This window comes from Convolutriloba macropyga, chromosome 1 (genome assembly GCF_964194025.1).
Source record: "Convolutriloba macropyga chromosome 1, txConMacr16.3, whole genome shotgun sequence".
In the NCBI taxonomy this organism is placed as follows: Eukaryota; Metazoa; Xenacoelomorpha; order Acoela; family Convolutidae; genus Convolutriloba; species Convolutriloba macropyga.
The window spans coordinates 34,125,414-34,146,158 of record NC_134468.1 but is presented as its reverse complement, the minus strand read 5'-3'; the positions used below and the strand labels follow the sequence as shown (position 1 = coordinate 34,146,158).

The following is a 20,745-nucleotide window of genomic DNA, read 5'->3' as shown; positions in this document are numbered from 1 at the left end:
CCAAATTGTACCAAACTTGGTATGGAGTATCCACTGTGTATGTAGAGTCTAAAACAAAAAGAACTTTTGGCATAGCTTGCCTAGGAAAAAAGTTAGCCTTTCATACGGAAATTTGCAATTATTTCGAATAAAGAATTTTAAAAATAGGTCTTTTTCATCGGGTCAAGGAGTTGTTCAAATCAAACCAAACTCGGTATAGAGTATCCCGTGTGTACCTAGAGTGTAAACCCAAAAGAATTTTTGCTTTTACTTGCCTAGGAAAAAAGTTAGTTTTTCAATCGGAATATTGCAATTATTTCCAATAAAGAATTTTTAAAATAGGTCTTTTTCATCGGGTCAAGGAGTTGTTCAAATCGGATCAAACTCGGTGTGGAGTATCTTAGGTCTACTTAGAGTGTAAAACAGAAGAAATTTTTGGTATAGCTTGCCTAGGAAAAAGTTAGTTTTTCATACGGAAATTTGCGAATTTCGCAAATAACGAATTTTAAAAATAGGCCGTTTTCATTGGGTCAAGGAGTTGTTCAAATCAAACCAATATCGGTATAGAGTATCCCGTGTGTACCTAGAGTCTAGAACAAAAAGAGTTTTTGCTATAGCTTGTCTAGAAAAAAACTTCGTATTTCAATCGGAAATATCCAGTTATTCGCTTATTATATTTTCAAAAATATAGAAATTTTATCGGGTCAAGGAGTTGTTCAAATCTAACCAAACTGGGTATGGAGTATACCATGGGCAAGCAGAGTCTAAAACAAAAAGAATTTTGGCTATAGCTTGCCTAGGAAAAAAGTTAGTTTTTCATACGGAATTTTGCAATTATTTCGAATAACTTGAGATTATTGAATTTTAAAAATTGGTCTATTTCGTCGGATCAAGGAGTTGTTCAAATCGAATCAAACTCGGTATAGAGTATTCCGTGTGTACCTAGAGTCTAAAGCAAAAAGAATTTTTGTCATAGCTTGCCTAGGAAAAAAGTTAGTTTTTCATACGGAAATTTGCGATTAATTCGAATAGTTAATTTTAAATAATTTTAAAAAATAGGTCTTTTTGATTAGGTCTTAGAGTTGTCCAAAGTGAACAAAACTCGGTATGGGGTATACCATGGGCAAGTAGAGTCTAAAACAAAAAGAATTTTGGCTATAGCTTGCCTAGGAAAAAAGTTAGTTTTGCAATCGGAAATTTGCGAATATTTCGAATAAAGAATTTTAAAAATAGGTCTTTTTCATCGGGTCAAGGAGTTGTTCAAATCAAACCAAACTCAATATAGAGTATCCCGTGTGTACCTAGAGTGTAAAGCCTAAAGAATTTTTGCTTTTACTTGCCTAGGAAAAAAGTTAGTTTTTCATACGGAATATTGCAATTATTTCGAATAAAGAATTTTAAAAATAGGCCGTTTTCATTGGGTCAAGGACTTGTCCAAATTGTACCAAACTTGGTATGGAGTATCCACTGTTTATGTAGAGTCTAAAACAAAAAGAATTTTTGGCATAGCTTGTCTAGGAAAAAAGTTAGCTTTTCATACGGAAATTTGCAATTATTTCGAATAAAGAATTTTAAAAATAGGTCTTTTTCATCGGGTCAAGGAGTTCTTCAAATCAAACCAAACTCGGTATAGAGTATCCCGTGTGTATCTAGAGTGTAAAGCCAAAAGAATTTTTGCTTTTACTTGCCTAGGAAAAAAGTTAGTTTTTCATACGGAATATTGCAATTATTTCGAATAAAGAATTTTAAAAATAGGTCTTTTTCATCGGGTCAAGGAGTTGTTCAAATCAAACCAAACTCGGTATAGAGTATCCCGTGTGTACCTAGAGTCTAAAGCAAAAAAAAATTTTGCTCTTTCTTGCCTAGGAAAAAAGTTAGTTTTTCATACGGAAATTTGCGATTATTTCCATTAAAGAATTTTAAAAATAGGTCTTTTTCATCGGGTCAAGGAGTTGTTCAAATCAAACCAAACTCGTTATGGAGTATCCTCTGTGTATTCAGAGTCTAGAACAAAAAGAGTTTTTGCTATAGCTTGCCTGAGAAAAAAGTTAGTTATTCATACGGAATTTTGCAATTATTTCGAATAACTTGAGATTATTGAATTTTAAAAATAGGCCGTTTTCATTGGGTCAAGGACTTGTCCAAATCGTACCAAACTTGGTATGGAGTATCCACTGGGCATGTAGAGTCTAAAACAAAAAGAATTTATTTTTGGCATAGCTTGCCTAGGAAAAAAGTTAGCTTTTCATACGGAAATTTGCAATTTTTCAAATTAGAATTTTGAATTTCAAAAAATATGTCTTTCGGAAATTTCGACTTCAACTTTTTCGCTTTTATTTTTTCAAAGAGAAACTTTACTGGATCAAAGAGTTGTTGAAAGTGAACCGAATTGCTATCCCAGAATACCAGTAGTGTGTAGTTGTATAATAGAAAGAATGATCCGCCTAGCGTTCCTAGAAGACAGTTATTATTTCACTCATTGCTTATTTTGTTTTCCAAACTAGTTATTTTTTATCTGGTGAAGAGTTTTTACACTTTCGCAAATACTTTTCAGTGAACATGTTGCAACAAACAACTATTGTTGTCAGGCAAAATGAAATTATTGCAGAAAGACCTCGTGCATCAAACTTGCGTCAAATTGAGGGGTTAGTTCAGGACAGTAGTTTGGAAGAGCAAGTGAAAGAACTAAAGGCTAAAGTAGAAGATCTTACGAGGCGCGTAAGACAACTCGAGCAAGCTGCCATTGAAACTGTCGATCTTACTGGAGACGACAGTTTTAACACAACTGTCTCTGTTCATTCCGAAGATATGAGTCCTGTGGAAAATGGCTTTTGAAGGTCAATTTCTCTAAATTCAAGTAGATCAGACATATAGTTTTTGTTTTGTTGTGAACGTGGCTTATTCTTGCCTTGATGTTGTTTGTTATCATTGGTTGATTTAGCTAAAGTCATTAGTCTATGTTAGATTTTTTCAGAAGCACTTACATCCAGACAATTTTCAAATCAATTTTATTTTGATATAAACTCGTTTTTCCTGGCCTCACTTTTCGATATAATCCGCCCTGAAGTTTGTTTTATTCTGTTTAACGCTGATTTTGACTTTTTCAGATCATTGAAATGACTTCTCTGAATTGTTCGTTCGTGTGGTTGGTAATGTCAGCAAACAAAGATGATGCTAGGATAATTGACAAAAATTCGTCGTTGTGGGGCTCACTATCATATTATGAGAAATTGAGGAAATCAGAAGGGACAGTAGTAAACCTTCTCATAGGTGGCGCTGAAGTTCCCTATATAGTAGTAAAGCAAGGGATGGCAAACTTTGATAAGGATTTGGAGAATTTGAAAAAAGATCTGTCTATTCAACCTACCTCAGGGAACGTGAATCTTATTGAATCTAATGATGCCACTTCTCAGAAAGAGAGAGCTAAATTGTTACCGCAACCGCACTCGTCCTCATCGTCATCCCAGCTGCCCCTGAATGATGACACAGTTTCCGTAACGGTAATTTTAATGTCATTTAAAATTATTCTAAAGATTTGGTTATTATCGTCGTAATTTAGTCACTATCGTGTTCTATTGTGGTTTTAAAATGAGCGCAAATGTTTTAATCAGTGCAGGTCTTTCATTTTTTGTTTGTTTTATTTACCATCAATTTCTGATCGATTTAGTGCTGCCAGGATCATCGTGCAATTGCAGAAGTACTCTTACAAAACGAAAAACGTTTTATGAGGTCGTGGATATGATGCAGAAGTCCTCGAACCAGTCATCTGAGGAATTTGTGAACCTGAAGCAAAGTGTGGCCACTATTGTAAGGCAGATTTCAAGTTTTAAGTATGAGTTCGCATTTCTGATTCTCAGTGTTTTTGTTTTCACTAGGTGAACGACGTTTTTCATTCCATTGATGTAACCGAAAGTGTTCCTGACAAAAACGGGGATTCGGATGAAGAAATTGCGGCTGTAGACGCCGATGATACGAATTTGTTTCTTGCTGTACAGAGGAATCCACCGGTTCAGTACGGATTAAATGGTCAAAATTTGGACAAGGTGTACAATGGCCATTTACCCTCACAATATGGAACTGCTCTTAGAAAATGGATTTTCGGAGTTAATGGACTGGCATTTGAAATGATCATGCCTGCAAAACATACTAAAGAAGGTCGAAAATGCGCTTCAAAGGAATCCATGCTAACGTTCTTCCGTGAGATTTTACAAATATTTTAAAATTACTTTTTCCTGATCTTAGGCATCCTAAATATAAGTTATGCAACCTATTAGTCAACATGTCTTTGCACTTATGAATGGAAAATTTGACCACTAGTTTTTTTTATATTTGCCTAATATAACCTGTACAAACCCATAGTTAACATATTTTCTCTATGTTGTTGAAATGCTATTTTAAATTTTAGGAGCTGTTGAAAGAAAGTTCCCAAGAGACAAGTATCCAAAAGCAAAACTGCAAGCAAAGAACGCTGCTAATGGAACAGGGCTCAATGGTAGACAGCGGGTGCTGGGGACGGGCAAATACAGTGAGGCTGGTAAAGCTGAGATAAATAAATCTCAGAAAGCAAAAAGAGCTCAAGGAAAGGATGCAAGTGCAGGGAACCAAGATTAGCTTGCATGTGATGATTTTTGACTTTGCTTGATGCCTGATTGCAGCCTAAATTGTAGCTTCATTATGTGAACGTTTTTGTTTTATATAGCTTTAGATTTTGTATTCATATTGTCACTTGTGAAAGTACTCCATTAGAAGCATGTCTTTGAAATTCCAGTTTTGTTTAAGTTTTGTATCAGATTTTTTTTGAACTTTCTGTAGTTGATTCTTGTGCAGAGTTTTTGTCTCCTTCTTAAACCATTTCATGACAAATCACAGCAAAGGCGTAGTAGTTCCAGATTAACATATTTAGTTCTTGTCAAATGTTTAGTTTTCATGGTGTTAAAATTGTTAACAAAATTAATTTTTTCTCCGATCAAATTAAAACGGAATTTGTTTTTTTTCAGAACCATGTCTCAGACCAGAAAGTCAAATACCGGAAAGTCATCATCTGGCCGTCCTATTAAAGGCACACAATTCGAAACTGATCCTGAGACAGTTGTTGAAATATCTTTGCAAGAAGAGAACAGAGATACGAAGTTCCTCTTCTATTATTCGCAAGCTTTATTCTCTTGCTATCTGAACGCTGATAACTGGCCAGCCAAGACAACCACGGATTTCAAACTGTCTTTGAAGGCCGGAGAAAGGACTGACATGTGGCATCGATCCAAGCCGCAGAATTGTATCTTCTTGGGAAAGGGGCCATCAAAACTCGTGTCTGAGCACCAAAAACAGACATTGGACAGACTGAAAAGAGGGCTTCCCGCAACTCACGTACCAACTCAGGTTCAAAAGAGTGCAGCTGCCTTGCCTTCGAATACCGCAGATGGCACTCGTGAAACGGCCACGGCAACACAAAGTTCGGGAAAACAGAAGGCTTCGAAGCCATGTAGAGCTCTTCTGTTTGACGATTCACCAACTGGTGTCAGCAACGAACCTGAGCCGACTGCAACGCAAGAAGAATCTAGGGCACAGTGCAGTGAAGTGTGCGACAACTTCAAAAAGTTTTTGGTGGGACACGAGCAGAGAATGGTCCGCTCTAGAGCAATTGCTGACGTCCTCAAAAACAACGCAGACAAAAGGAGACGCAAGGCTGTGAAGGAGATAGAAGAACTAGTAAGATAGCTTTTTCTTTCTGATCAGAATTCTTTATGGTGTATATATATGTAGTAACATAAACTAGTTTTGATATGTTTTCATTCTGTGGAATTTGTTCTGATTCGATCTGTTTTTTGAAAGGTTTATTGTTCATTAAGGTAGAAGACCTCCGCGAAGCCAGATCCCTGACTCTGAAAGGATTTCAAAGTGTTGACGAAAACCCAGCCTTGCTGGCATTATACCCTACCAAATCGGTTGAGCATAATGGAGTCGATCTAAACAAAAGCATCAAAGCTGGCGCACATCCCTCGACACTCGGTAGAAATTTGAGGAGGACATTGTTTGGAGAGGACGGACTGACCGAAGATATGATAGAAAGTGAGAATTCCCCCAATCGCAAAGAAGCGAAAACAGAGCTCTGCATGCTTTTCAGAGGTAAAGGATTTGTACCCTTAAATTTTTTTTACAATAATCCAGTTTTCGCGATTAGATGTCCTCCAACCATTGAAAGATTTTTTGCAAATTCTGTCACACAATAATTTTTTTTAGATCTAGTGGAGCAAAAATACCCTCTGACCCCCCGACTGGCATACAAGAAAGCGACAATGGCAGCTAATCAAGCAGGTTTGGAGAGAAAAAGTTTTTTGAATCGAAAAGACAATCTGGTAGCAGATGAATCTGAACAGAGGATGGAAGATGAAGATAATGAATTAGACGTCGTCTGCAGTTAATTACTACGTTATCTACTCCAATTTTTAAAGCAGAAAAACTTTGTCTGTGGACATTTAGCGTTTATGTTCTTACCTTGTTTGCTCCTTTATTTCAAGTATCCTCATTTCTTAAATCCTGTACATTTTGTTTCAATGGTTTTACTCTTCAAATGAATTTTTGATACGATGTGATCTATCTTGCATTATGTTATTTGATCTCGTGTTTGAGTGGAATGAAATAGGGGTTTAAAGTTTCGTTTGATTTAGCCTTCTGGTTGTTTATCTTTTGATTTACTTGTTTAAAGTTTTTATGTGTTTTGGATATTAGCTGTACTTTTTCAGTTGATGTGCAAATTTTTTGATAGAGAAATCAGAGAGTTGTTTATATAGATTTACTTGTTTAAACTGTTCATGTCTTTCGGATATTAGATGTATCTGTTCAGGCGATGTGCTATTTTTCTGGATAGAGAAATCAGAGAGTTGTTTATTGATATACCTGTTCAAAGTATTTATGAATTTGTGATATTAGATTTACTTTTTCAGTTGATGTGCTGATTTTTTGATAGAGAAATCAGAGTTGTATATATTGAGTTAATTGTTTAAAGTATATGTGTTTCGGATATTAGATGTTATTCTACAGGTGATGTGCTAATCTTTTGGATAAAGAAATCAGAGAGCTGTTTATATTTATATACCTGTTCAAAGTATTTATGAATTTTGGATATTAGATTTACTTTTTCAGTTGATGTGCTGATTTTTTGATAGGAGAAATCAACGAGTATCTAATTGAGAGTTTTATCGACTGTTTTTCTAGCAGTTTTCAATCATAATGTGTTCTTCTTTTGGTTTTGTCGCCAGTTACTCAGCTGAAATGTTTCTCTTATAACGGTTCCTATTAAGGGTGACTCAACGCAAATTTTAATTTTAGTGTTTTTAAGATATGGACTTTTGTGAAAAATTTTGCCTAGTCGAAGACGCTGTGTCAAAGCGCTTTATCAGTGATACTGTTGTGGTTCCACATGCATTAACATCAATGATTTCCGATGAAGACTTCTGCCGTCTCCAAGCATCTGACCGTCAGTTCTTGAAACTATACAACGATATGATAAGTATTTATACGGCAGCATACGAGGCTGGCTTTCGTATTGAACCAGATAGCTTTGGTGGGTTCTGCCTGGTTAATAGAAGTGGTCGCACTATCAAATCTGGAGTTATTGATAGCACTGTAGGACTACTTGCCAAAAAACCACCGAATCGTGAAATTGATGAATGGTCGATAATGGAAGGGGAAAGACTTATGGTTGGAGTTGCTAGGTGGGTAAACCATTCCTGTCGACCAAATTGCGACTATTACATGAGTGGAGGTTTTAATGGAAGGCCTTGTGTTCGACTTCGAGCACTTCAGGAAATTCCAGACGGTTCCCAGTTGATGGCAATTTACAGTGCAAACTATATTGGTGAAGATAATGTTGACTGCCTCTGTGGACATAACGATTTGCATGGCCTGAAAGTCAATGATGTTGAAACTGATACTTTGTGTTGCAGTCAAATCTCGGAAAGCAAGAAACGAAGACGCGTCCTACCACGAATCAAATTTCAAGAGCGTTCTACTGTTTTAGAGGGTTTCATCAACTTTTATGACGAATGTTCAAATTTAAGCACTACCTCCTTGGAAAGCAGCCTTGAAATAAATTTTCCTGTCAATATTGGGGAACAAATACCAGGAATTGTCGTTTCTGAACCTGAGTTTGAACAACTCTCAGATATTGATGTGTGTGATACGGATTTGTTTGAAAGTGAGGTTGACGCGAGTGCTGCTCTCATCAGGAACAGCAGCTCATCCTCTGGTTCAAGCGAAAAATATAGCTTTAATTTTAATCAACGAAGCTCTCAACCGTTAAATCACGTGAATGACGTCTTTCCAGTTAATTTAGCAGCGTCGTTGGTTGCTTTGGTGGCAAAACATAATGCGTCAGATGCTCTGCTTAATGATTTGCTGAAGCGCGATCAAGCCCTTTTTGGCGATTCTGCTCTTACGCCATGGTCAGTTAGGAGCCAATTTCAAGAAGTATGTCAGCAATACCAATCGAGCAAGAAGGTTTCTCCAAATGGTGAACTAATTTTATTGAATTTTTGATCCTTGTTGATGGACATAGTTATTAAGTCTCTTCCCGATATGTTATTGTACGCAAGGAGCAAAGATGTTAATGAAGATATTCTGTTACCTGAGTTGAAAATTACTGATGGAAAATTGTCAATAAGGCTGCTTGTAAATACAGACGGTGCTGTTGTTTCTAAGTCACCGGTGTTATCCGCTTGGCCACTATTTTTAGCTATTGCTGACCTTCCACCGAGAAAAAGACAAGCTTTCGAGAACATAATGCTCGGTTCTCTCTTTGTTGGCTCAGGGTATCCTGATTTTGATTGTATTTTTGCTCACATTAAAAAAGAGTTGTCTGTGAGTGAGTATATTGACTTTGAAGGACAAAAGTTAGCCGTTTCTTTTAAACCGATCCTGTTGATTGCTGACTTGATAGCAAAAGCAAAGGTGCTGAAAATGAAGCAATGTAACGGCTACTACGGTTGCACTCTCTGTACGCAAAGGGGAACCCACTATGCTGGTGCCCATCAATACCCTCATGACCAACCAATTGTTATGAGGTCGGCTGATTCGCATTTGATCAATATTCGTGAATTAGAAAGCAGAAGCATAGAGAAAATGAAATCTAAGCATGGTCCTGAAAATGATTGCGAGATTCGAACGCAAGGTGTGAAAGGAAGGAGCGAAATTCTTTCACTCATTCCAAATCAGCCGCTGAGCTCGCCAGTTGACCCGATGCATCAACTGTTTTTAGGTGTCTCGAAAGAATTGTTTCTTTTTTTCTACGATAAGATGCATTCTGCTGAAAAACGTGAACTGAACGAATTTATTTCATCGCTCAAGCTCCCACATGAGTTTAAAAACTCTGTGCGATCTTTAGATGCGCTGCATACCTTCAAAGCTAAAGAACTCAAGTTTGTACTCTTTTATTTGTCACCGGTTGCTTTTCCTCCCTTCTTTCATGGTGAAGACAGAGTTAGTGACGAAATTGAACTTAAAAAGCTGGTCTTTGCAACCCGCAGCTTGTTCGATACAATCGCAAACGCCGACTTTTGCGACAGGCTTTTGAATGAGTTCTGCCGTAGCATGGCTGAAAAAACGGAGAAAATGGAATCAATAAACTTCCATCTCTTAAGGCACTTGGTATGGCAGGCCAAGAATATCGGACCTCTGTTCACCACATCGGCCTCAATGATTGAATCGGGAAACCGCCTGTTAATTGCACCGTTGACAGGAACTGTGAATCAGTGCCAATTGATGACTTCGAGATTTATCCGTGCAAAGTTTGTTTTGAAAATGGAGTTGAGGGAGGACTGTTTGAGCTCAGCGATAAAAGATTTCCGGGGAAATAAGAAGATCGACGAAGTCTTTGCTTTTGTTGACAGCCCAGAAACTAAAAAATTTCAGGAAGTTCATCCAGATGCAGAGCTCTTTTGCCGAACATTTCACAAGTTTTACCTCGGTTCCGCATCATATGGTCGCGGCTCAGATGCCGACAACTACGTTGCTGCCAAATTGGGAGATGTTTTTATTGGCGAAATACTTTTCTTTTACAAAAAAGACAGCTCAACACATTGCGTTCTTCAGAAATTTGAGATAGTCAGGAGAATTAAATTGGTGAAAACTAATTTTGAGACAGATCTTCCATTCGGATTTGTTGTTGGTGACCCGAAGGAGACCATTGAAATTCCTATAAATGCTATAAAGAGCAAATTGTTTCGTTTTCAGTTCAAAAATACAGTGTATATGATTACAATGTTGAAACATTACGAGCACAATTAATTCATCCGCTTGAAAAAGGTTGACTTTGACTGCTTGCATTTGTTATAGCCTTTTTCTTAATTTTTGTACGGTTTTTGATGTTCATATAAAGCATTCGAATTTGTTTACATTAATTACTATAGTTTTCCTAAAGATTTAGTCTGAAATTTGAAACTTATCGATAAAGTTTTTTTACATTCGAGTTACATAACATAAACATATACAATTTTGTATACAATTTAGACAATTTCTATACAATTTTTTTAAGCTGTTCTGCAGATGTTAGAAAACTTAACAATGGTTTCTTTTTGTCTGTATGTATGTATGTATGTATGTATGTATATGTATGTGTATGTATGTATGTATGTATGTATCTAAAACAAAAAGAATTTTCGCTATAGCTTGCCTAGGAAAAAAGTTAGTATTTCATACGGAAATTTGCAATTATTTCGAATAACTTGAGATTATTAAATTTTAAAAATAGGCCGTTTTCATTGGGTCAAGGACTTGTCCAAATTGTACCAAACTCGGTATGGATTATCCCCTGTCTAATTAGAGTGTAAAAAAAAAAAGAATTTTTGCAATAACTTGCCTAGGAAAAAAGTTAGCTTTTTATATGGAAGTTTTCAAATATTTCGAATATTTAATTTCATAAATAGGCCGTTTTCATCGGGTCAAGGACTTGTCCAAATTGTACCAAACTCTGTATGGAGTATCCCCAGTGTAATTAGTGTGTAAAGCTTAAAAAATTTTTGCTATAGCTTGCCTAGGAAAAAATTTAGTTTTGCAATCGGAAATATCGAGTTATTCGCTTATTCTATTTTCAAAAATATAGAAATTTTATCGGGTCAAGGAGTTGTTCAAATCGAATCAAACTCGGTGTGGAGTATCTTAGGTCTACTTAGAGTGTAAAACAGAAGAAATTTTTGGTATAGCTTGCCGAGGAAAAAGTTAGTTTTTCATACGGAATTTTGCAATTATTTCGAATAACTTGAGATTATTGAATTTTAAAAATTGGTCTATTTCGTCGGGTCAAGGAGTTGTTCAAATCAAACCAAACTCGGTATAGAGTATTCCGTGTGTACCTAGAGTCTAAAGCAAAAAGAATTTTTGTCATAGCTTGCCTAGGAAAAAAGTTCGTATTTCAATCGGAAATATCGACATATTCGCTTATTATTCGCTTATTCTATTTTCAAAAATATAGAAATTTTATCGGGTCAAGGAGTTGTTCAAATCAAACCAAACTCGGTATAGAGTATACCGTGTGTACCTAGAGTCTAGAACAAAAAGAATTTTGCTATAGCTTGCCTAGGAAAAAAGTTCGTATTTCAATCGGAAATATCCAGTTATTCGCTTATTTTATTTTAAATAATTTTAAAAAATAGGTCTTTTTGATTAGGTCTTAGAGTTGTCCAAAGTGAACCAAACTCGGTATGGAGTTTTCCATGGGTATCTAGATGGTAAAACAAAAAGAATTGTTGCTATAGCTTGCCTAGGAAAAAAGTTAGTTTTGCAATCGGAAATATCCAGTTATTCGCCTATTCTATTTTCAAAAATATAGAAATTTTATCGGGTCAAGGAGTTGTTCAAATCTAACCAAACTGGGTATGGAGTATCCCGTGTGTACCTAGAGTCTAAAGCAAAAAGAATTTTTGTCATAGCTTGCCTAGGAAAAAAGTTGGTTTTTCATACGGAAATTTGCGATTAATTCGAATAGTTAATTTTAAATAATTTTAAAAAATAGGTCTTTTTGATTAGGTCTTAGAGTTGTCCAAAGTGAACCAATCTCGGTATGGAGTATACCATGGGCAAGTAGAGTCTAAAACAAAAAGAATTTTGGCTATAGCTTGCCTAGCAAAAAAAGTTAGTTTTGCAATCGGAAATTTGCGAATATTTCGAATATTTAATTTCAAAAATAGGTCTTTTTCATCGAGTCAAGGAGTTGTTCAAATCTAACCAAACTGGGTATGGAGTATACCATGGGAAGGTAGAGTCTAAAACAAAAAGAATTTTTGCTATAGCTTGCCTAGGAAAAAAGTTCGTATTTCAATCGGAAATATCCAGTTATTCGCTTATTCGATTTTCAAAAATATAGAAATTTTATCGGGTCAAGGAGTTGTTCAAATCAAACCAAACTCAGCATAGAGTATTCCATGTGTACCTAGAGTCTAGAACAAAAAGAGTTTTTGCTATAGCTTGCCTAGGAAAAAAGTTCGTATTTCAATCGGAAATATCCAGTTATTCGCTTATTCTATTTTAAAAAATATAGAAATTTTATCGGGTCAAGGAGTTGTTCAAATCAAACCCAACTCGTTATGGAGTATCCCATGTGTACCTAGAGTCTAGAACAAAAAGAATTTTTGCTATAGCTTGCCTAGAAAAAAAGTTCTTATTTCAATCGGAAATATCCAGTTATTCGCTTATTCGATTTTCAAAAATATAGAAATTTTATCGGGTCAAGGAGTTGTTCAAATCAAACCAAACTCGGTATAGAGTATTCCGTGTGTATCTAGAGTCTAGAACAAAAAGAATTTTTGCTATAGCTTGCCTAGGAAAAAAGTTCGTATTTCAATCGGAAATATCCAGTTATTCGCTTATTCTATTTTAAAAAATATAGAAATTTTATCGGGTCAAGGAGTTGTTCAAATCAAACCAAACTCGGTATGGAGTATCCCATGTGTACCTAGAGTCTAGAACAAAAAGAATTTTTGCTATAGCTTGCCTAGAAAAAAAGTTCGTATTTCAATCGGAAATATCCAGTTATTCGCTTATTCGATTTTCAAAAATATAGAAATTTTATCGGGTCAAGGAGTTGTTCAAATCAAACCAAACTCGGTATAGAGTATTCCGTGTGTACCTAGAGTCTAGAACAAAAAGAATTTTTGCTATAGCTTGCCTAGAAAAAAATTTCGTATTTCAATCGGAAATATCCAGTTATTCGCTTATTCTATTTTAAAAAATATAGAAATTTTATCGGGTCAAGGAGTTGTTCAAATCAAACCAAACTCGTTATGGAGTATCCCATGTGTACCTAGAGTCTAGAACAAAAAGAATTTTTGCTATAGCTTGCCTAGAAAAAAGTTCGTATTTCAATCGGAAATATCCAGTTTTTCGCTTATTCTATTTTAAAAAATATAGAAATTTTATCGGGTCAAGGAGTTGTTCAAATCAAACCAAACTCGTTATGGAGTATCCCATGTGTACCTAGAGTCTAGAACAAAAAAAATTTTTGCTATAGCTTGCCTAGGAAAAAAGTTAGTTTTGCAATCGGAAATATCCAGTTATTCGCCTATTCTATTTTCAAAAATATAGAAATTTTATCGGGTCAAGGAGTTGTTCAAATCTAACCAAACTGGGTATGGAGTATACCATGGGCAGGTAGAGTCTAGAACAAAAAGAATTTAGGCTATAGCTTGCTTAGGAAAAAAGTTCGTATTTCAATCGGAAATATCGACATATTCGCTTATTATTCGCTTATTCGATTTTAAAAAATATAGAAATTTTATCGGGTCAAGGAGTTGTTCAAATCTAACCAAACTGGGTATGGAGTATCCCGTGTGTACCTAGAGTCTAGAACAAAAAAAATTTTTGCTATAGCTTGCCTAGGAAAAAAGTTCGTATTTCAATCGGAAATATCCAGTTATTCGCTTATTCGATTTTAAAAAATATAGAAATTTTATCGGGTCAAGGAGTTGTTCAAATCTAACCAAACTGGGTATAGAGTATTCCATTTGTACCTAGAGTCTAAAACAAAAAGAATTTTTGTCATAGCTTGCCTAGGAAAAAAGTTAGTTTTTCATACGGAAATTTGCGATTAATTCGAATAGTTAATTTTAAATAATTTTAAAAAATAGGTCTTTTTGATTAGGTCTTAGAGTTGTCCAAAGTGAACCAAACTCGGTATGGAGTATTCCATGGGTATTTAGATGGTAAAACAAAAAGAATTTTTGGTATAGCTTGTCTAGCAAAAAAGTCTATTTCAGTCTTACTATTATTCTAAGGTGAGGGCCTCGGGCCCGCTTGAGGTGCACCCCCCCCCTGCCCTGTTGAGACGCCGGTTAGTCGGTTTCCCCCCCGCTGGGATTTTGTGCACCTCATTTGTGGGGACGTGAGTTTTTTTCCGACAGTACGGTTACCAGCATCAGACGGTTATCATCCAGAACAGACCCCTGATCATACCATTCCCATCCGCAAGTGACCCCTGATCATACTATTCCCATCCAGAAGCGACCTCTGATCATACTATTGTGCGCTCGAAAGGGGCCTATGATCATACCATTCCCATCCGGAAGTGACCCCTGATCATACTATTCCCATCCGCAAGCGACCTCTGATCATACAATTCCCATCCGGAAGTGACCTCTGATCATACCATCCCCATCCGGAAGTGACCTCTGATCATACCATCCCCATCCGGAAGCGACCTCTGATCATACAATTCCCATCCGGAAGTGACCTCTGATCATACCATTCCCATCCGGAAGTGACCTCTGATCATACCATCCCCATCCGGAAGTGACCTCTGATCATACCATCCCCATCCGGAAGTGACCCCTGATCATACTATTCCCATCCGCAAGCGACCTCTGATCATACCATTCCCATCCGGAAGTGACCTCTGATCATACCATTCCCATCCGGAAGTGACCTCTGATCATACCATTCCAATCCGCAATTGACCCCTGATCAGACTATTCCCATCCGGAACCAAAACCCAGACCCTGTAATTATGGTCTGGGAACACACCGTGTGCGTTGAACTTCGGATGATCAGAGGTCACTTCCGGATGGCACCTCAACCTGGGTCTTTACAATACTGATACTGATGTCAAGGATTATCAAAATTTTCTTTCATATTTTATGTGAAAATACACAACAGTAAACAAACAATTAACCGCTGTACTTCGAATTAAAAAATTAGATAGTTTGGATTATCTTATTAGTAGCAGATTGGGAGAAATTGATATAGAGATGAGTTTGAATAATTAACATTTTAGAAAACGTGAAATGAAGCCCTTAATTTTTTTACGTGTTAGGCAAAACCAAACACTTGAAACCAACAAATGTGCTGCAACAATGAGCCAGAAAAACAGGTCAAGCAAAAAAAGAAGCTGTAGTGTTCAGCCTGCGGGAAGAACTGGGAATTTGGTTAGGTCAAAATTTCAAGACCGATTATTGATCTAAAAAAAATCCAATTTAAAATTGACACTGGCATTTGCAAATTTCAAAACGTGATGTCTACCAAAGCCAAATTCTAGGGTTCCACATTTTTTTAAATATAAAATGCCAGATTTTAACGCTTGCAAAGTGCGAGTTTCAAAGAAAACTACGTTCCTCTGCTCATGTGTCTTTGATTTTCTGGCTTCAATGTTGAAATACTTCGCGGTTCTTGTCAAATGCCAAATGTTCTCAGTGATTTCATCACTGTTACCTAACATATACTTCTGCTTTTTTGCTAATTGCTTCAGTTTCGCAGAAGATCCTTAAAGAGAAGATTCATACTCCAGACATCGCAATTTTGTTCCATAACCGGGAATATAACCATATTAAATCATGATGTTTTTGATTTTACTGGGACATCTAAAGTTCTCCATTGGTTATTCATTTCAGGTTGAGGAACTGCAAAATAATCTTAACGCTACGAACAATTCCTTAATTGAGCTACAAGAAAGCTTAGATGAAACGAACGATCAGATCACGGTGTTGAATGAAGACTTGACCAAACTGAATGCCTCTCTTCCTGGAATTGAGGACAATATTAACAAAGTGACAATTGATGTTGATAAAAATGCAGAAAACATAAAGAAGTTGCAAGAGAGACTAGATATTGTGAATGGGTCTATGGTAGAAATCGAAGCAAACATTGACACACTTGAGGACAGACTAGCTCCTACTACCGCTCCATAGACTACGCAATTTTTCGCCAGTTAATTACTAATTGAGTTGCTGAATATGTCTTTAGATCTTTTTTTAATACTACTTGAGTTTCTGAACATATATATTTAGATTTTTTTAAAATAATCATTACTCTTTTCACCTGATTGCTAGATCACCAAAAAATCCCAGTTTTTATGATATCAGTTATAAAATTAGATCGAATACGCATTTTCATCGTTAAATCTAAAAATACAAAGGGTTGCTTGAACATTAGGGTGTCAATTTTATCATCCTGCTACAAATCAAGGTTGATTAACTGATCCATGAAAAACTCTCAGAGAGTTGGAATTGAAAAAGGCAACAAATTAACCTTTGGCGTGGGGATTTTCCATTAAACCATTAAAGGATGCAGAAAAAAAACAACCAAGGCAGCCAATTTTGCTGAAAAGTTTTTCTTATTTTTTTATTTGACAACAATTCTATTTTCTATGAAATCTTGAACTGCGTCACTTGGAGAAAACTTACGTGGAGTAAATTTACTGCCATATCTTTTAAAATTCCAGAGGGTATATCTGACAAATTGAAAAACTAATAGCGTGTCGCTAGTTATGACTGTCCCGTTGGCGCTTAAAGAGATACGATAATGTGCTGTTTGTTGCTACGTAACAAAAAGCTTTCGTAAATTTTTATTAGTTAAGCTTCCTGTCGAAACCATACGAAACAGTTAGAAATTCTGAAGACAACGGATATTCAAGTTGATCAATTTAAGGTTGGAAGGAAAATATGCAACTAATGTATTGAGAACAACCAAAACTAACTGAGTTTTTGAAGAGAAAACATTTTTGGTAAAGTCAGAACAACATTCCAACTTTTTAAAATCAAATACTCTGTTATGTTGTTTACTCAATTCTAAAAACCAATGTGTTCTGTGATATTAAAAAAAGACTCATTGATGTATACAGAAAAGATTGAAAACTTCCAAATTGAGTGAACTAAAATAAGAGTCTTGTTTCCAAAGAACATGTTGTAGAAGGTTAAAAATTTAAAATTGTGCCAGAGGAAAACTTTTTCATTTCATCACGTAATTACCTCATTGAAAAAAAATTCCGTATTGATTCTTGTTTGATGTTCTGATGAAATCATCCGCTAAAATTGATATCGAAATTGATCTGCTAATTAAAACTCGAAAACCATGAATTGACAGAAAGGGGAAATTATTTCCAATCGCCGCAGTTTTCATGAATGAATGTCTACATACATTTATATTTGCCTTTGACTGGGTTTAGCAAAGTGAAAAAAAAATCACACTAGGTCATGTATGATTTATGGTTTCTTATATATTATACCAAGAACATCAAAAAAGTCAGTTAGAAACGTTCTAAATTTCACACTGTAGATCAAAGAAAAAGACATAATAGTTTTAGTCAAAAAGTATAGCTTTTTGTTCTTAGTAATAAAACTAAGACATTAATTTGATCAATGATTTTTTATAGCCGTATCACAGTTGCTATAACTATCGTAAATAGAGGCTAATCCGACTTCTCAGAAGGCCTTGGCATAAAGCTTTTAATATTTTTCGAGCATACATTCGTGAGTTCAACTCAAAACAGTCGAAAACAGTCCAGTAGATCGGTTAATAACGTGTCAGACTCAAGACAACTATAATTGACTAAATAAAACAACATTGCTAGTTTAAAACTAACAAATGATAGCTTTTTTGAATTACGCGAACTTTTTAAATATATTAGGCGCTCTGCTTTTCAAACAAGATTTTCCACTTGTTTGCTTTCAACTCTTTTGGTAAATACAACTCTTTTGGTAAAATCTTGTGGCAACTAAGATTTTAGCTGGGAACACCGCCATTACTTTCACCAGCTCTGAATGAAAGTATAATGTAAACAGTATGAAGAAAAGTCTAGAGCAAATGCGCTAAAAGCATTCAAGTGGAAGACGCCAATAAAGCGAAGGAACTTTTTATTCAAAAAATGACATATTTGTCTCCTCTTGAATACTGTTGCAGTCTGCCAAAACTCTTTTCATCTTTCACAAAAACTCTCTATTAAACGCCATCTAAGCCTCTCTATCCGGAATTGCTGGTAGTAATTTACATGCTTATTTTTCTGAAGCCGGATCAAAAACTGTTCAGTGGAACTTGTTTTAACTTGAATGAGAAGAAAAAAACGTTTTGCGAAGTAAAAAAAGTTGCAGATTAAATATTTAAAAAAAACAAGTTTTCTCTTTATGCGAACCGTTTTGATTTAATATAGTTCTTAATATTATCAGGGTAAATAAAAGCATCAACCGGTGTCATTTTAATTGTTGAACGTTATTGCTGTAGGTAATTACTGCATCTTTTAATATATTTACACAATTACCATCGCCGTTGATCAACATTGGTTTATTAGTTATGTTAAATAAGGTTCCATTAAACCTCTCTATAAAGACAGCCTTTAAATCACTATTAGTGGAATATAGTTCGGTTTCATATTTTTCTAGTAAAGATTTAAATGTTTTATTGTAAAATCACTACTTTTATTTACCCATAGCTTTTCTGGTTTTCTATGTTCACCTAATACAATTTTAAAACCATTAGTTATAGGTAATCCAGATTTGTTTTTCAATGGAATAGCCCATGCATATTTTGTAAATTTATCTATAACGTTTAAATTAAACTTATAAATATTATTGTATTCACTTAGGGATGATTTATCAATTAAATCAGCAGACCATGTTTCATCCTTATATAGTGGTATTATTCTTTCTCTTCTAAATTTTGATATTTGATGACTGAAGACTTCTTTAGCTAGTAGTTGTTGATTTTCCACCATTATTTTTTTAACAAAATTAAAAACAAATCTGTCTTGTTGTTCTTGATCAATAAATTTTATAGATAATAGTTGTTTATATATATTTAACGTTGTATCATATAATCCATCATGCCCAGCTTTTGTTTCTAGTATATGTATTCCTAATCTTTCTATTAGACTATCTGCGAAGTTACGGCTATGATTGTGGGGTTTATCTTTAGTTAAGCCCCTGCCATAGTTTTTCTCTTCATCGATATCACTATAAGATACTTTTTGGTTAGTAAGAAAGTTAATAAACCCATCTGAAAATTCATATATAGGTCTTCGGTTTTTATAATATGAATTCTTCTATCTCTCTACTTCAAAGATCATGTTTGACTTTACCTGGAATTTAATATTAGTTTTGATTGGGGTATCAAGGTTGCTTAAATCCATGTATTTATCATCAACATTACCTTCGCTAAAGCTGTATAAAAAACTATCAGTATCCATATAATGCAGCATTAGATCTTTGAGTGACGGTTGTGATACATCATAAAAGAATTCATACTTGCAGAGTTTGCTAAGTTCTAATACTGTTGAGCCTAATTATATTGGTTTATCATATTGTATTTCTTTTTTATTATTCCAATTTTTAGAAGTGCAATTATTCCAACTAAAAGTGTATCCTTCAGAAAAGATATTACGTTTATCAGCATTCCTGACATAATCGCCGAATTTAAGTTTCGGTGTTGCTTTGGTAGATTTAACATAGTTCTTAATATTATCGGGGTTAATAAAAGCATCAACCGGTGTCATATTAATTGTTGAACGTTATTGCTGTAGGTAATTACTGCATCTTTTAATATATTTACACAATTACCATCGCCGTTGATCAACATTGGTTTATTAGTTATGTTAAATGAGGTTCCATTAAACCTCTCTATAAAGACAGCCTTTAAATCACTATTAGTAGAATATAGTTCGGTTTCGTATTTTTCTAGTAAAGATTTAAATGTTTTATTGTAAAATCACTACTTTTATTTACCCATAGCTTTTCTGGTTTTCTATGTTCACCTAATACTATTTTAAAACCATTAGTTATAGGTAATCCAGATTTGTTCTTCAATGGAATAGCCCATGCATATTTTGTAAATTTATCTATAACGTTTAAATTAAACATATAAATATTATTGTATTCACTTAGGGATGATTTATCAATTAAATCAGCAGACCATGTTTCATCCTTATATAGTGGTATTATTCTTTCTCTTCTAAATTTTGATATTTGATGACTGAAGACTACTTTAGCTAGTAGTTGTTGATTTTCCACCATTATTTTTTTAACAAAATTAAAAACAAATCTGTCTTGTTGTTCTTGATCAATAAATTTTATAGATAATAGTTGTTTATATATATTTAACGTTGTATCATATAATCCATCATGCCCAGCTTTTGTTTCTAGTATATGTATTCCTAATCTTTCTATTAGACTATCTGCGAAGTTACGGCTATGATTGTGGGGTTTATCTTTAGTTAAGCCCCTGCCATAGTTTTTCTCTTCATCGATATCACTATAAGATACTTTTTGGTTAGTAAGAAAGTTAATAAACCCATCTGAAAATTCATATATAGGTCTTCGGTTTTTATAATATGAATTCTTCTATCTCTCTACTTCAAAGATCATGTTTGACTTTACCTGGAATTTAATATTAGTTTTGATTGGGGTATCAAGGTTGCTTAAATCCATGTATTTATCATCAACATTACCTTCGCTAAAGCTGAATAAAAAACTATCAGTATCCATATAATGCAGCATTAGATCTTTGAGTGACGGTTGTGAT

The 20,745-nt window shown here is 34.9% G+C and overlaps 1 protein-coding gene across 1 annotated transcript in view; it reads left to right on the top strand.

Annotated features, from left to right (window-relative positions):
• Nucleotides 1–16,259, top strand: part of LOC142348375 (uncharacterized) — a 37,531-nt gene extending 21,272 nt beyond the window's left edge. Inside the window, exon 2 of the mRNA XM_075399703.1 lies at nt 15,849–16,259. Coding sequence (XP_075255818.1) covers nt 15,849–16,145 — 297 coding nt within the window. The 3' untranslated portion in view covers nt 16,146–16,259. The remainder of the gene's footprint in view (nt 1–15,848) is intronic.
• The last annotated feature ends 4,486 nt before the right edge of the window (nt 16,260–20,745 follow it).